General features: G+C 45.5%; 1 protein-coding gene across 1 annotated transcript in view; it reads left to right on the top strand.

The window, feature by feature from the left end:
• The window catches only part of DENND6B (DENN domain containing 6B), a 324,585-nt gene that overhangs the window by 193,606 nt on the left and 114,254 nt on the right, over window positions 1-16,725 (top strand). The window contains exon 10 of the mRNA XM_086918846.1: window positions 4,884-5,006. Within this exon, the coding sequence (XP_086774972.1) occupies window positions 4,884-5,006 (123 nt within the window). The remainder of the gene's footprint in view (window positions 1-4,883; window positions 5,007-16,725) is intronic.

The raw sequence follows: 16,725 nt of genomic DNA on the forward strand, positions 1-16,725 counted from the left end.
CCCTCACCACTGGTATAGTGCATCCAGCTAGAGGGGTGACTGATCTATGCCAGGGCAGTGGGTTGTAGGCATGGCAAACCGGGATGTGTGCCATGTCGACTCTTCACTTTGTTCTGCACTAAGGCAGTGTGTGAGTTTAGTGGTACAGGGCCTCTAAGGGTGGCACAATAAGTGCTGCAGCCCTTAGAGGTCTTACCTGGTCACAGTGCCCTGGGTACCTGTGGTACCATTTACCAGGGGCTGACCTCTCGCCAGAGATGCCAATAGGGTTTGTGTTTCAATGCAGGTTTAGGGAAAGCACATATGCACTGGATACCGGATTAGCAGGAGCCCAGGGCACACTCAGTCAAAGCACATTAGCAGTTCAGCAAAAGGTGGGGGCTACCATGCAGAAAGGATACTTTCTCACACTAGCCATGACTAAAGAATTCCCCTACTTAAGCAGTGGTATCAGACATGATGGAAGGGCAGGCAGTGATATCAAGAGGAGGGTGAACAAGGCCAGGAATGCCTTCAGAATGCTGAACAATATGTGGAGGTCCCCTTAGCTTAACACCAACACCAAGCTGAGGCTTTACCAGAGCTGCGCTCTGTCTAAACTCTTATATGGATAAGAATGCTGTTAAATGCCGAAAGCGTCATCACCAAACTGTCATCCTTCCACACCAGTAACCTGAGCAGAATTGTGCACACTTTCTGGTCATGGACAACCTCCAACTAGGAACTGCCCATCGGATGCAAGCAAGAAAGCATGGACACCATCATTATGAGAAAAAGATGGTGATGGATAGGACACACATTCAGGAGAGAACAAGACTCAGTCACAAGAACAGTCCTTCACTGGACTCGGAAGGCGGAAGATAGGCAAGCCAAAGAACAACTGGAGGTGAACTGTGGAAACAGAAATGAAAACCCTGAAGCACAGCTGGGGTACCATACATAAACTACGGACAATAGTGGAGTTCCTTCGTTGTTGCTTTACATGCCAGTCGGCATAACCGGTAGTAAGTGAGTGAGTAAGCTACCACGTGGGCATTTGTCCATACTTTATCTAGGCACCACTGTTTCGGCTCTCAGGTCTGCACGGATGGCAATTTTGCCCATTCTGTCCTGCTGTATTTCCTGGTGCAAAGCCCACTCCTCAAAACCACGTCCATCAGGAAGGTACAGCTTTGATATCAATTCAGAATTTGAGCAGTCAATGATTAGAAGTGTCCCTTTGAAGAACAAGTTATTTACCTTTAGAAATTCTCTGTCTGGTGGATATTATGTCTAACCAAAGATTCGTCACCACCTGCTCTGTTCAGTAGAGTTGACGTCTGATATGTCAAAAGTATCCACTTTAGCTTGTTCACACAGCCTGACAACAATATGTGAGTCATGTCTGAGGGTGCGTAAAGATACCTTGGTAACTAACATCTGTACACATGGGTGGTGCCTATGTTCAGGTCTCTGTCTTCACTTTTTGAGGTAGGATGAAGATCATGTGGATGCAACACCTTCTGGCATGCAGGGACTGAATATTGAGAAGGTGAGGAATATGTAGTTAGATGGATTATCATTACCGAAGATAAGTAAGGTTCTTGTTTTTTTTGTTCTGGGATTTTCCATCAAGCGGAAGATGCCAGATCTATCCCTTTCTAAGTTATACACACCTGTACAGATTTTGTATTTTCGTATCCCAAGAGGATAATCTCTTTGATTGAGGCAGTGGGGCATTTTGTCAATCTTGACTTAAGTGTGGTTTTAGAGGCTGTAGGATTTTATGGCTTCTGTTTTCTTGGCTTAGCTACAAAGTTAGATTCTGGACCACCAGCTGGCCTATAAATTGACCAAGTCCCTCATCTCTACTACAATTACATTGGCAACAGACTCTTGTCCTTATTGTTGAGGAGTTCACTGCAGAGACTATCATACTTAAAGCTGTTTTAGACTCCTGAGACAAGATGTATACATAACCATTAAGATCTCTTCTAGGTCTGAAGTTATTCTTACTCTACTCTGGGAAAAGATGGTAAATCCTCAATGATTATCCCACAGGAATATTTTAACAAAACGAGTGGAGGAGAACTCAATCTCATTCTCTCTGCAACCAAGCGATCCAGACTGGGTCCTAGCCAACAATATATTCTCACAGTAGCATTCCATCTTCAGCAGATTGCAATATGTTCTAGACAAGTAGCTGATGAATTAGAAAATTACTTAGACTATTCAAAACCCGGGACTTGCTGCGAATGGTCTTGTTTGCAACAGAAAACGTTAAACAAAAAGCGCTGTGTAGTATTCTTAGTTTCATTATTTCATTGTCCCTGTAAGGGAGGGAGATGTGTAGTATACTTGTGAGGATCACAAGTATACTACACATCAAGAACACAGCAGAGCGCACACCTCGCCAGCTGACCAGACATCAACTGACCAGAATAGAACTTTCAAACAGTATATGATAGAATGCACACGGGTATTCCGGGAGACTGGGAAGGTGAGAACACGAAGGAAGGACTAATGACAACATGTGGCCATCTTGTGAGGATCACAAGTATACTACACGCTGCTTGAGTTTGCATCATTTGCAGAAGCGAACTTTTTGTGAGATGCTGAACTCCTGCTCTGGAAGACATAATTTATAAGTGTATCTTGCTTCAACTCGTTTGTTGGAATCACCTGTGAAATTCAAGGGGTCCACTAAGCTTGTTTAATTCCTGTAACTCGTTTGTATGGTTTGCAGACCTCTCCTCTAACAAAACAAATCTGTCACTTTCTCAGGTTCCATGTATGTTAGTTTAGTGCTTATGTGCGCCTCTAGAAAGGATTCCACCCTGGCCCACTGTAAAAGCTTTTGTTGCTGAACATTAAAGTGGTCAGTGAATCATATGAAGGCATCTTTAAATGCTATTCTGGCTTGCTTTCCTGTTTGGTCACCACATTAGAATTTAATTCCTGTAAAAATTACTTGCTGGTAATTCAAATGTATTAAGTATGTCTTATGAATTCCTTTTTGATGGCCTTTTTCATTTTCTTTCTTCTCTTAAGCATTCTGCACTTTAGTGGGATTTGACTTTGGTTTTGGCCTTGCTTCTATGTAAACCAGTTGAACCTTTGTTGTGCTATGACCTAGACGTACTTATCAGGATGACCGCTTTCTTGATGTCCGTCATCTGTACTAGAAGGATCAACAAGCTCTTTTATGCAACAAGCCATATGTTGTCTTTTAGAAGGATATGTTTCTTCCAGGGGATCTCCTTGTTCATGCAAAATGTTGTAAGTAAATATTGTTTAAATTAAGGAATTGTCCTTCTGGTACTTCGGATGAAGCAGCCATACATACTTGAATGTCTCCAAGGCTGTGGTTTTTAACCTGTGGATCCATGGACCTACTGGGTCCGTGAGGCCTACTCAGGGAGTCTGCAATGGTTTTACAAAATTAAATAATGTTAACATTAATAAATCTAAATAAAGTATAAACAAATAATGAAGCAACATTCAACATTTGAAAACTTTTTCTATATTTGGTTGTGAATGACATCAAATATTTTTAATATCTGATCATTTGGTGTATACTTTTCTATATATTTTATATTGTTTTGATGCTCAAATCATAGAACTTGCTTAGGCCAGGGTCCCAGGTTTCCAATAGTGACTCCGTAGCAGTCCCCCTGATTCCTGTAATAATTCAATGGGGGTCCACAGAAGTTAAAAGGTTAAGAACCGCTACTGTAGGGCTCTAAAGGTTTAGCTGGAATGGACATAGCCATTATAGACTGCCAGAGCATTGATTTGTGACATAAAGGTAGCCTTACTCCAGGCAGCAAACTCGGTGAAGCCACTGTTTTCAGGTAGATAGTCTCTGATATTTACAAATAGTACACCATTAAGTTAGTTCAGGTACTTCAAAGTTCATTCCACCACAACAAAGGCAACATCAGTTGCCTTCTAAAGGCATGGCTTTATTGCACACGTTCATTGAACAGCAACATGGGTTGCTCTGCTTATGTTTGCATGCATTACTCTATGGATGCATCAGTTAGAAAGGAGGTGATTTTTTACCAGAAAGTTCTATGCAACCTGTTGTCTCGAAGCCTCATTGGGTGTTGTACTCTCTTCCAATGTAGCAGTGTCTAGAGATGTGATATCAGATTACCAACCATTTAAGAAGAAGAAAGCACATGAGTATAGATTAAGCAGCAATTATCTTCTTGCTTATACTGTTAATCCTTATTCTCTCTCATTCACAAGACTCACCCAGCTAATCCCTTAATTATCTTATTCTGTTTCACAACCTTCCAGGTAAGAAAAGCAAGAAGAACTAGGTATATGGCTTGTGACACCTTCATTTGGTGACGGACAGATGGAGACCCCCAAGTTCTTTTAATGTGATAGCACTCATTTAATACAAGGGTTTCCCCATTCTGTTTGCGTGCTTGGGCAGAGGTTCCATGCAGATTTTAAGCAGAGGGACAAAGGAATAAGGGTAATGTTTTAAACATGAAGATATTTTTGTTGAATTCTCAATTTAAAAAATCTTGCCCCCAGTCAAACATGAATTTTGCTTGGGGCTTCTTAGGTTTTGGTGATGGGAGCATCAAGTTGAAGAATAAACAAAAACACAATTACTGCAAATTAAAAGCAGAGCTATAAATAATATGAAACAAACAAAAGTTAAATAACACATTGATTGTCATGATTGTCAAAGACCGAGGACGGAAAAACATGCCCACCTGCTGATGGTTCCTGAATTCCTGTTTTAGCGCCAGTGATACGACATGTAATCTGAAATGGCACTCAGTGGTACTCCCCTGGAGCAGTATAACATGCAGTATGACTGATTGGATTCTATGTGATGATCTGCTGATAGTTTTGTTTTTTCTTTTTCCATTGTCTTTCAGGTGTTTCCAGCCAGTCCTCATTCATATCCAAATGCTGTGGGAGCTGATGATTTTGGGGGAACCCGTGGTGGTTATGGCGCCTTCTCCCACCATATCTTCTGAGATTGTACTTGCGTTGACAAGGTAAATGGTTAGCGTAGGTATTATGTTTTGCCGTACATTGTATCGCTTGTTCTTTTGCTGGGCTATGAGGGCTCTTAGTGTCTTTTTCTCTGGTCAGTTTGGGGATGCAGTAGCCCAAACAACTACATGTTGTCCTGGGAAGGTCAAAGGCTTGTTACTACACTTTTTTTCTTAACAACTTCTTTGTATTTTGAAAGAGATACTTGTTTGAGATACAGAACTATTTGTTACATGCATGTCGGCACCGTTGGGTCTTATGTGGACAAAGCATGGTGTTCATGACATGTGCACATTGCATGAGTAGTATTAGACATTTCTTTGCGTCCAATGTGAGCATGAATTCATTTTCTGTATCCCAAGGGTCTAGCCAAATGAGGTTTTAGTTTTTGGAGTGGATGGGATGTTGAAAGTTTTTGTAAAAAATCTGAAGGGTTTAACTTTGATTTTGGTTTGGATTTCGGTGTACATTGGTGATATTTAAAATGTTAGGTTTCATATTGTAAACAAGTGCGTACAATGGTTATCTGTTGAGAGAAGTTTCAGTTACGTGTATTAATGTGTTTGAAGCTGGTGCCATTTTTTTAATGTATAAATTGCATTGTTTAACCAGTACAACGAAGTGTGTCTTTGAATTTTGTGTTAGTTGGTTGATTGAGTTCTACTTAAGGACGAGAAGTCAGCCTTCCTTGAAATGAGCCAAGACTGTTATCTTCAAGGAAGCACACTGCACCTCTGACTGCCTATGTAGTGGGCGTGCCAGATAAGCACTGTGATAGAAGTTAAGGAACTTCCGATTAGGACAGCAAATATAATTTCTTTAGCTTAAATATGGCACATATTAAATGTGAATCAGCCATAAACCGAAGAGAGTGAACCAAAGAATTGGATTTGAGAAATGTGTAAAATGAACTGGCCTAAATCTTGTGGGAGTGAGGGGGATGTATATTTTACTCACATGCGCACACACACACACAATCACTACATGGAAATATAGCGAAATATCCAATAATAGTGGAATTTATTTGTAGATTTAGTAAAATAATTTTTTTTATTGATCATAACGTTTTTGATTGGACAATTCTGCACAAAACTTTCCAAAGTATACATGAACATAATCGAGCCAGCCTTAAAATTGTTCTAAGAGGAAAGTTAATGGTGAGGTGATTGTAATCCTAAACATTGCATTTGTTTTTCAAATAACAATAGGATTATTTTTGTTTTCCACGGTACTACAGAAAAAAAAAGATGGAAAATGTTATGCCTGACTTGGCCAGAATGTATAGTTCGGGCAAACTTCGGCCCATTAATTGCTTTTGTTTCAATTCTGTTCAAAGCAATTTCCGAGAAAATACATATATATGTAACAGTTGGGTTTGTCTGGTTACACATTTCTGGTTGGATGTGAAGAACTGGTCTTTTTTGCCACAATTCACGAATGAACCTCACGGCTGAAACTTCTACTTTGGGGCCATGTGGACAGAGCATAGGACACCACACTCTCAAGGATGGCTAGGGTTATCCAGAGTGGTAGGAAAGTAGCCTTATCTACAGGAAACATGGTTTAGCAACGCTAGTAGCTCTGGGGTTGGTTGCTGGTTGTATGACTTTGTCCATCCATGTATTGTTTTGTAATGTTTATTTTGTAAAACTTTTTTTTTGAGGAGCTGCCAGGTCCTTGCCAATATGAAAAATAAGCACTGATTAAAAGCAAACATTTTGTTTGCCTCACAAAGCACACTGCCATAGTAGCACCAGGTACTGGAGTGAATTACTTTATGTGTATGTTCTCTTTGTGAAAGAGAAGAATGGCATAACTCACACTGAAGTTAGTCAATGGCGGAAGGGAGCTGACCCATTGTCCTATGTGGTATGTGGTTACGGGCGAAAGGAAAATGTGAATGACACAATAGTAGACCAGTAGATGAAGAGGGTTAGCCCCTATAAGTAGGTTTATTATATATTATTACATGTATAATTTAAGTAAAATAAAAAAAGGTATCTGCTAATGCCTGACCTAAAAAACACAAGTAACAACATTTGGCCGCAGGTAAGCAAAGTCAACATTAGGTTACCAAACTAATATTCCTTGCGTTTCATTATTTTCACTGACTTGGGGTGAGATAGCATCACTGCCCTTCTATTGTTTATCTTTGACTCTGCCCAGATCCTAATTCTGCACTTGTTGGGTTATGGACTGCGCTAAGGACATAATGAAGACCCATGCTCTGTACCCAGTTGATACCAGGACATACTGGTACTGCATACAGCCACAGAAAAAGTATTTGTTTAAAAATGTCATATAACTTTGCCCCCATGTGGCGTATCTTTCCAAAACCTTATATGCCCACCTATGTTTGCTATTCGGAAGACTGTTACTTGCTTATTGGTGGTGCTAGTGGAGGGGGAGATAAAGAGAATTCTTGGCAAGAGGTAATGCAGGAACTGCTGGCCAACTCAATGGCCGTTTGGTACTGTGGGGCCATGTACTGGATACAGTGTATCTGTAGACCACAAACCAAGTGGGTACTGGGGGCTGGTACTGTGCACAGGGTGCGGTCAAGGTTAATGCTGTTGAAGCTAAACTGGAAGGTTTTTCAGGAACACTACTGAGGACGAAGGATAGAGATAGAGACCCGATTGGGAATTCTGCAAAAACACAAACTAGACTCTGAGACTTTAGCTAAGAGAATGAATGAGTCCCAAGATTTTGTGGAAGAATCTGTTATGGAACTCGTCATCGGGGCTGACGTTCTGGATAACTTGAGGCTCTTGGGGGGCCAATCTGAGATTTCTGAAAATAAACTGGGTTAAAACGTTTGCAAAATCACCTGTTCATACAGCCCTGCTTCAGGGCATAGGAAATGAGAAAGTGATAGGAGGCCTGAGGGGCATGTACATGAAAAAGAATGTCTTAAATGTAGTGATGACTCACAAGGAGATTTTTTGTTGAGGAAGAACAGATCTTGGTGTTTCAGGCATTTCTCGGAATATCCTGCTGCGAAAGACAAATGATATATGTGAAGAAAGTAGTGAACCAGGTGGGTGATACAGCTGTGCTCAAACGTCATACTAACCTGAAATTTGTACGCCTGGAAAATTAGGTATTTATACATGGGTAGGCTATTGTGGAATTACTGGAATGCGTGAGGCAAGTCCCGTCCAGAAATTTTAATTGTATATGATGTTTTGGGATATGGAGGGGATCTCTGCTTCTGTAGTAGGGGTTCTCTGAGTATATTCATAATCTAGTGAATAGTCCCGCCCATGTGCGTGGACCCCGGAGCAATCAAAAATAATCTCTTAAGATGTCTTCTTTGCAGTCCTGCATAGACACTTAAGAGAAAATCAAGACAAATAATGCAGCCTAACACTTCCAAGGCTACAAAGGCCACCACTTCATCTAAACAATGTAAAGGATAGCCAACAATGTCAGATTTTACACATTTTACCAAGTTTCCTTCAAAGAGAAAACTCCCCTTCACCAAAATCCTTGAAGTGATAGAGATGAATAGTTTGACAGACAAGCCCCATAGGCTGCCATTATGTGTCTGGAAAAGGGATACCGTGCCTTTAAGGAACTCTCCAGAGACCCTCGGTATCCCAGGATGCACAGCCAAAGTCCTTTTACTTTCAGTTCTTTTTTCCGGCTCCTGCTAGCAGGACCCTGGAGCATTGAGCTCTCCCTTTTTGGGTATTTCTTCAATTTTTGGCACTTTTCAAGTGTTTTGAGTGTTTCACTCGACGTCTGGGGTCTTCCTCTTCCTTTTGCTGTGTTTGTTTAGGCAGTTTTGCCCACTCTTTCTGTTGAATATGCCAGCTTTATTTGACAAGTGCCCTGAGTGTGCCAGGAAGAAGGCTAAATCTGACCCCCACAGAGTATGTATACTCTGTCTTCCTTCCTCCCATGTTCCTGAAGCCTGTAAGATTTGTCAATCCTTCTCCAGGAGGACCCTGCGTGACAGGGAGAAGATTCGTCTCCAAGGCCTGGAGCTGAGGAGACATCAGGAACCAGGTGGGTCTGGACATGGAGGGACTCAGTCATCGTCCTCAGCCCGTGCTTCGGCCTCTGGGGTCTCCCCAGTCAAGGAAAAAGGCCCAGAAAAGGCTCCGGTCCCGGTCGACGTCGATGGCGTCGAGAGGCATGACCGCTATCTGTTCCCCATCGACCCAGGGCTCTGGGTCGAAGCGTCTTCGACGTCGAGGGGAAGGACGTTGAGACCTCGGATGAGGTAGACGTCGAGGACTTCACCGGCGTAAACATATCATCGACGTCGAGATGAGTCCAGGAGGCGCCGACGCTCTCCGTCGAGGCGACACGCCGTTCGCCGTCGAGGTCGACTCGACGTTCGACGTCAAGGAAAGACAAGTCGACGTCGAAGAGAAGAGAGTCGAAGTAGAGGAGTTCATCGACATCTAGATGATCGACGTCGAGAAGCAGAAAGGCGAAGCGATCGACGTCGAGGAAGGAGAAGTCGACGTTGAGGAGGCGTTCAGGGGCCAGGATGGTGTCCTCTGCCTCAGTAGTCAGCCTGTCATCTGCATCGACGAGTCCCCGGTCGCGGCGGTGCTGGCGCTCGGCTGAAAAGAGGTCTGCCTCCAGGGTATCCTCTTCAAAACCTGTGCAGAAGAAGGGGAGAGTGGTTAGGTCTTCGGAATCCGAATATTCTCTGACTTATTCGCCTTCTAGGCCCAGGACGCCTACGACTCCACCAGTGGCTCCGCCATTGTCTCCGAGGAAGCCTCCTCCACTACCTCCTTTGCCTCCTCCTCCAGCTTCTCCACCTCTGCTTCCACAACTGCCTCCTCCATCTTTGCTGCACCTTCCGTCACCTCCTATGAGGCCTCCACGGCGTAGGACTCCAGTTCTGCCTCCACAGCTCCCGCTTCCTGTACGACCAGTGGATCGCCCAAGGCGTAGGAGGTCTAGATCACGGTTCAGAAGGAGACATCGATTGCGAAGTGACCGTCGGTCTTCGACACTGTCCCGTCATCGTCACCGGAGGGATAGGTCACGGTCCCGTCATACGGACTCTTCCGTCCGGAGATATTCTCCCACCTTATCGGATTACCCCCATACGAGGGTGTCACCTGTGGATGACATTGTTACATTTCAGGAGGTGCTATTGAGAGGGACAGCGAAGTTGGGGATCACTTTAACTACCCACACCTTCTACATCAGTGATATTTGAAACCTTATACAAGCGGCATTTCTCTCGCCCCTTGTTGCCCTTGGTGCCAGGACTGGTGGAACCGGCTATGGAACTTTTTCTGACTCCGGCCTCAGTGAAGTCAGCTCCGTCCCGGCTGCAGAAGAAGTAAAGGCCCCACGGATTCTGATCCGTCCTTCCTGAGATCAGATCCGGTACCGGATTCTGTTATTGTAACTGCGGCCAAGAAGCAGCATGCTACTGCCCCGTCTTCTACGGTGCCGCCAGATAAGGAAAGTCTTCAGATGGACTCAGCTGGACGGAAAGTCTGCGGGACGGCGGCAACCTCCATGAAAGCGGCGAGTGCCTCGGCACTCTTGGGTCGCTATGACCGCTCCTTGTGGGAGTCCCTGCAGCAATCCCTGGAGCTACTCCCAAGGGATAGGAGAGAAGACTTCCAGGAGATTTTGAATAATGGCATGATGGTCTCCAATCAGGTCATCAGCTCTGCGGCGGACATCTCTCTTCTGGCGGCTCATGGTTACTGCCATGGCATCAATTTACGATGACATGCCTGGTTGCGCCTTACATCTCTCAAACCCGAGGCGTAACAGAGAGTCGCTAATTTACCATTCTCTGGATCGACTCTCTTTGGGTCACATGCGGACGAGGAGATGGCCCGCATGAAGGCAGAGGTAGAGACACTTAAAGCTGTTGGTTTGGAGAAACCAAAAGAGCAGAGGAAGTCCTTCCGCCCATTCCAGAGGCGGTATGGTTCTCAAAGACTAGGGCAGGGTCGTCAGGCTGGTCAACAGCAGCAACAACAGCAGCAGTACAAGCGGCAACCATTCCAGAAGCGTCGGAGGGGCAGAGGAGGACAGTAGTCCTCCTCGGCGAACAAGGGCCTGGCCGGTTCTAAGCCCTGAGGTGCTACTTCCCCCTTTTCCATTACCCGCTCCGGTGGGGGGGAGCATACAGAATTACTTGGCAAAGTGGAGAAAAATTACTCAGGACAAGTGGGTGCTGAATATTGTTTGCAATGGGTACAGTCTTCGTTTCGTCAGTCCTCCTCCAGCGATTCCACCGGTTTGCTCGCAGTTCAAGCTGCTCGAGCTCCAAGCGGAGGCCGATACCCTGTTAAGAAAAAGGGCAATAGAAGACGTTCCTTTGTCTCAAAGGGGAAAGGGCTTTACTCCCGGTTCTTTCTGGTGTGCAAGAAGGACAAGACCGAGCTCAGGCCCATTCTGGATTTGCGACAAGCAAACAAATGGATTCGCAGGGAGAAGTTTTGCAAGCTGACTCTGCACCAGATTTATCCTCAGCTGCAAAGAGGAGACTGGCTTTGCGCAACAGATCTGCAAGATGCGTACTTCCATGTGCCCATTGCACGGAAACATCGGAAGTTCCTGCGATTTCTGGTCGGCACAAATCACTATCAGTACACCGTACTACCGTTTGGACTGAAGTCTGCGCCCAGGACCTTTTCAAAGTGCATGGCAGTGGTGGCGGCTCACCTGAGAAATAACAAGGTGTTTGTCTAGCCGTACCTGGACGACTGATTGATAAAAGTCTCCACCTTCCAGGAAGCGCAATTGCACTTCAACAGGACGGCCGTTCTGTTGAGCCAGCTGGGGTTGCACATAAACATGTCCAAGTCTGTTCCGACTCCTGTCCAGTGCCTACAGTACTTGGGAGCCTCCATCGATACCCTTTCAGCAAGCGTGTCTCCTTCGGAGGAGCGACGCTTATCGATCCTTTGGAAGGCTCAGGCTCTCATGGCGGTTCCATCTACGACTGTGAGGACGGTGTCTTCTCTACTGGGGTCGACGACCACTTGCTTCTTCCTCACGCCACACGCATGCCTCCACATGAGGCCGCTGCAGGAATGTCTGGAGGATCAGTGGGAACAGAAGCCGGGGAGCTGGGACGACAGGATCCGGCTGTCCCTTCACGCTCAACGGTCCCTGAAATGGTGGTGCTCAGCAGAGAATCTCCTCAAAGGGGTTCCATTCCACAAGGACATTCCCATTCAGACTATCGTCATGGATGCTTCTCTCCAAGGCTGGGGAGTGCATTCAGACCATCTACAGATCCAGGGAACGTGGGCCCCGGCGGAGTCCACGTATCACATCAATGTCCTGGAACTCGGAGCTGTCCACTTGGCACTGAAGGCCTTTCATCCGTCCTTCCAGACCAACTCCTTGCTTGTGCAGACGGACAATACGACCACGCTGTATTACCTCAACAAGCAGGGGGGCTCGAGATCGCGCACACTGTCACAAGAAGCGCAGGCGATCTGGCACTGGCTGCTAGCCAGAGAACTGACGATAACGGCTACCCATCTGCCAGGTGTGCAGAATGCTCAGGCGGACGTACTCAGCAGGCTGGTGCAAGAAAACCACGAGTGGGTTTTGACCGACGAATTGTTAGGAGACATCCTTGACAGGTGGGGCACTCTAGATCTGTTTGCCACCGCCGAAAACAGAAAATACCGAGACTTCGCCTCCAGGTATTACCAACCGGGGACTCTGGGGAATGCGCTATGGATCAGCTAGTCGACCAGCTTTCTGTACGCTTTTCTACCCATTCCCCTGATTCCGGCGGTGCTCATCAAGCTGTCCCGGTCCAGAGCACGGATGATCCTCATTGCTCCGGAGTGGCCCCGACAGTGGTGGTTCATAGACCTGCTCCACCGGTCTCTCCAACCTCGCCTGCGGCTGCCGTGTCGGCCGGACCTTCTCACGAAGTTCGGGGGGCAGATGGTGCACCCCAACCTCTCATCATTGAGTTTGGCGGCATGGCTCCTGAGATATGGACACCTGTATCTGCCTGAGGATTGCATGAATATTCTCAAGGAGGCTAAGCGGCCTTCCACTAGGACGTCCTATGCCTACAAGTGGAAGAGGTTCTGCATCTGGTGCACTTCCAAGAACTATGATCCGACGACCTGCAAGGAAGATGTTGTCCTTCCATATCTCTTGCATTTGGCTCAGTCTGGCCTTAATTTTCAATCTATTAAGGTTCACCTCGCAGCATTAACTGCGTACAGCAAATGTCCTTCACAGACTTTCTTCTTCCAGATCCCTGTGATTAAGGATTTTTTGGAAGGACTGAAGAAAGTGTTCCCTCCTGTTAGGAGTCCTTCGCCTTCCTGGGAGTTGAATGTGGCGCTGTCCAGATTGATGAAGGAACCTTTTGAACCCATTCATAAGGCTTCACTGCAGCACTTGTCATGGAAGGCGGCTTTCCTCGTGGCCATTACATCGGTCCGCAGGGTGAGTGAGATTCAGGCATTGTGTTGTCAAGAACCTTACATTGTATTTCATGCTGCTAAGGTTGTAATGCGTACTCGCCCTAAGTTCCTTCCTAAGGTGATTTCTGATTTCCATGTCAATCAGACTATATCTTTGCTTACGTTTTTCAAAAATCCTTCCACTCCAGCGGAAAGGTCTTTACATTCCCTGGATGTCAGAAGGGTGTTGAAGTTCTACTTGGATAAGACCAAGGACATTCGTAGGTCAGACCAATTGTTTGTCAATTATGGGTCGGTAAGGACTGGTCTTGCCACCTCTAAACAGTCCATCTCGAGGTGGATTGTGTCCTGTATCCAGTTATGTTATCAGAAGGCTAACAAGACCTTCGGGGGTAAGCCTAAGGCTCATTCTACCAGAGGCAAAGCAGCTACAACAGCTTTGCTTCGTAATGTTCCCATTGCAGAAATCTGCATGGCTGCCATTTGGAAGTCGGTCCACACCTTTTCTAAGCATTACTGTCTGGACTCTGACGCCAGAACAGATGCTTAGGTTGGGCAGGCTTCATTGAGAAATCTATTTGCACATTAGAGGTGTTGTCTGTTTTTTTCTCCACCGCCGGGTTGGTTGTTTGGGATGGGCTTGCCATTCTATTCACTAGATTAGGACTATACACAGAGATCCCCTACTACAGAAGGAGTAGTTTCTTTTCTGAAACTCTAGTTCTGTAGTAGGGGTATCTCTGTTATAGTTATAAGCGCCAGCCCTCCTCGATGGAGAAAATTGTACTGTAATGTATGCTACAGGCCTTGCTTTATACACCTTCAAAAAGAACTGAAAGTAAAAGGACTTTGGCTGTGCATCCTGGGATACTGAGGGTCCTTGGAGAGTTCCTTAAAGGCACAGTATCCCTTTTCCAGACACATAATGGCAGCCTATGGGGGCTTGTCTGTCCAACTCTTCATCTCTATCATTTCAAGGATTTTGGTGAAGGGGAGTTTTCTCTTTGAAGGAAACTTGGTAAAATGTGTAAAATCTGACCTTGTTGGCTATCCTTTTCACTGTTTAAATGAAGTGATGGCCTTTGTAGCCTTGGAAGTGTTAGGCAGCCTTATTTGTCTTGATTTTCTCTTAAGTGTCTATGCAGGGCTGCAAAGAAGACCTCTTAAGAGATTATTTTTGATTGCTCCAGGGTCCACGCACATGGGCGGGACTATTCAGTAGATTATGACTATAACAGATACCCCTACTACAGAACTGGAGTTACAGAAAAGAAACTACTCAATTTCTCTACCTTGGAAAGAGGGGCTTGGACTCTACTGGAAGGGGGTTTGTGGTCCTGCTCCCCCCCCCTGTTTTTATGGATAGCTTAATTCTAGCCTTTAGAGGGTTGTTAACAGTACATTTTGATGCATGATTCTGGTTCTGAGTTTACAGTTTGGTTGAAGATTCGCTAAACGTTATTAGTCTGAATGTGATATGACATTTTTGTTTTGTGTGACTTTGAATGATAATCGTTTTTTATGATGTGGTTAATAGATGTGTTGCAGCTGCTTTGCTGGTTTTGGGTTATCTTCAGGCCTCTGCTACCACAGACCTGTGAAAACTGTGGTTGTCCTTAGGTTCATGTAATGCTGTTTTCTTCTTCTATGATCTTCCATTAGTTAAATAACCCTTCCTCCTCCTGTTCTACGGTGATCTCTTTTGCTCTCCCAGAAAGGATATGTGCCTTCCTTCTGCCTTATTTTGCTGTAGTTTCACTTACAATATCCCTGTCTAATACTGCCTAAAATATCTCACTGAGGTCTCTATAAAAAGCAGTGCTGTTTCACAAGTTAAGTCCCTTACTCAATTTGCACAAAGCCATCGACAAAGTTAAGTTATAAATCTGTATTCCAGATATGGTGTTCCTTTGGATAGAATCCAGACTAGCTTACAAATGGGCTGCCAGTTTATTGCCAGAAGTAATTGATCAGAGCCGTATATAAGCGCCACATCCGCTCCTTTTTTTCTGCACCTTCAGACGTGGTTCTGGAGTTCGTCTCCCAGTCGCGTCGGTTCTTTGACGATTCCAAAGAACATTTTTCAGTGTGATAGGGATTGAGGTCCCCACCGACAACAATAGACTTGAAGACGTGGCATGACTGCAGGAAACAGACGTTGCTCATGGACCCATAGTCTGTTGTCGACATTGTAGTGGAACAATGCCTTCAAAGAGGCCATGCTGCAAATTTTCAGTGCACTTGGGCTCTCTCTGGTGCAACTTCGGGCCCCACAGAACTTGCATATACCCATCCTGCTGTCCCACAGGTGTTTCCTGTGGTTCAAGGTGGGCCAGGAGTATTTTCAGTTTGCTGTGCTCTGCTTCGGCTTACCTTCTTCCTTTGGATGCTCACAGAAGTGATGGTGTGATAGCTGCCAATCTTCAGAGGTTGAGAGTTGTGTATTCCCATACCTCAACGACTGACTGCTGAAGGGAGGCCCGCTGCAGGTAGACTGGGAACACCTCAAGACTACTGGGACAACTTTTACAATGTTGAGTGTCACTGTAAATGAACCAAAGTCCCCCCGAGTCCTTCACAGAGACCTCCAGTCATTGGGCTAGTCCTGGAAACTGGAGTGCAGTGATATTTATCCACAGTATTGTGTCCAGGACATTTGGGCTGTGATCCTGTTTCAAGCTTGCTCCCAGAGAGGGTGGCTCTGAGGAATCTAGGACTCTAAACCTCATGTATGCTCCTCATCAACTATGCCAGGTTGCACATAGGAGCCCAGAGGGGAACCTGAAATCCCAGTAGGCCCAGCATCAAGGCTTCCTTTCTAACACCTTTCAGGCCTCAGAGGAGGCAGCTCGAGATGTGCAGTGGTGGTTGACTGGCCGCTATTTGTCCTGTTGCAGGTCACTTTTCTTCCTTCACCAAGAGCTGACCATGTAACTGCAACAAGCGGGGTGAAGGGGGAGCCTGGGTCCTGTGCCAGGAGCCTTGGAGTCTTTGGAGGCGGCTGGAGCATCAGGGCGTCTTTCTGAACACCAGCCACCTGGTGGGCCCCTGATTAGCAGAGCAGACAAACTGAGCTGATGCCATCTGGCAGACCATGAGTGGCATTTGCATTCTGAGGTTGCACTGGGTGTCTTCCACCAGTGGCTAGCCTTTCGCTACTGGCTAGAATACAGTGTCAACAAATTTTTATTTATTTGCAAGAACATGTTAGGGGATGCGTTCAGAGTGGAATGGAACAAGGGGCTTGTACTATGGTCATTTTAAATGTGTCGGTTCTAGTTGATGATTCTTAGGACTGCGTAACATGTCATGCCTATTA

This window comes from Lissotriton vulgaris, chromosome 1_1 (genome assembly GCF_964263255.1).
Source record: "Lissotriton vulgaris chromosome 1_1, aLisVul1.2, whole genome shotgun sequence".
Classification (NCBI taxonomy): Eukaryota; Metazoa; Chordata; class Amphibia; order Caudata; family Salamandridae; genus Lissotriton; species Lissotriton vulgaris.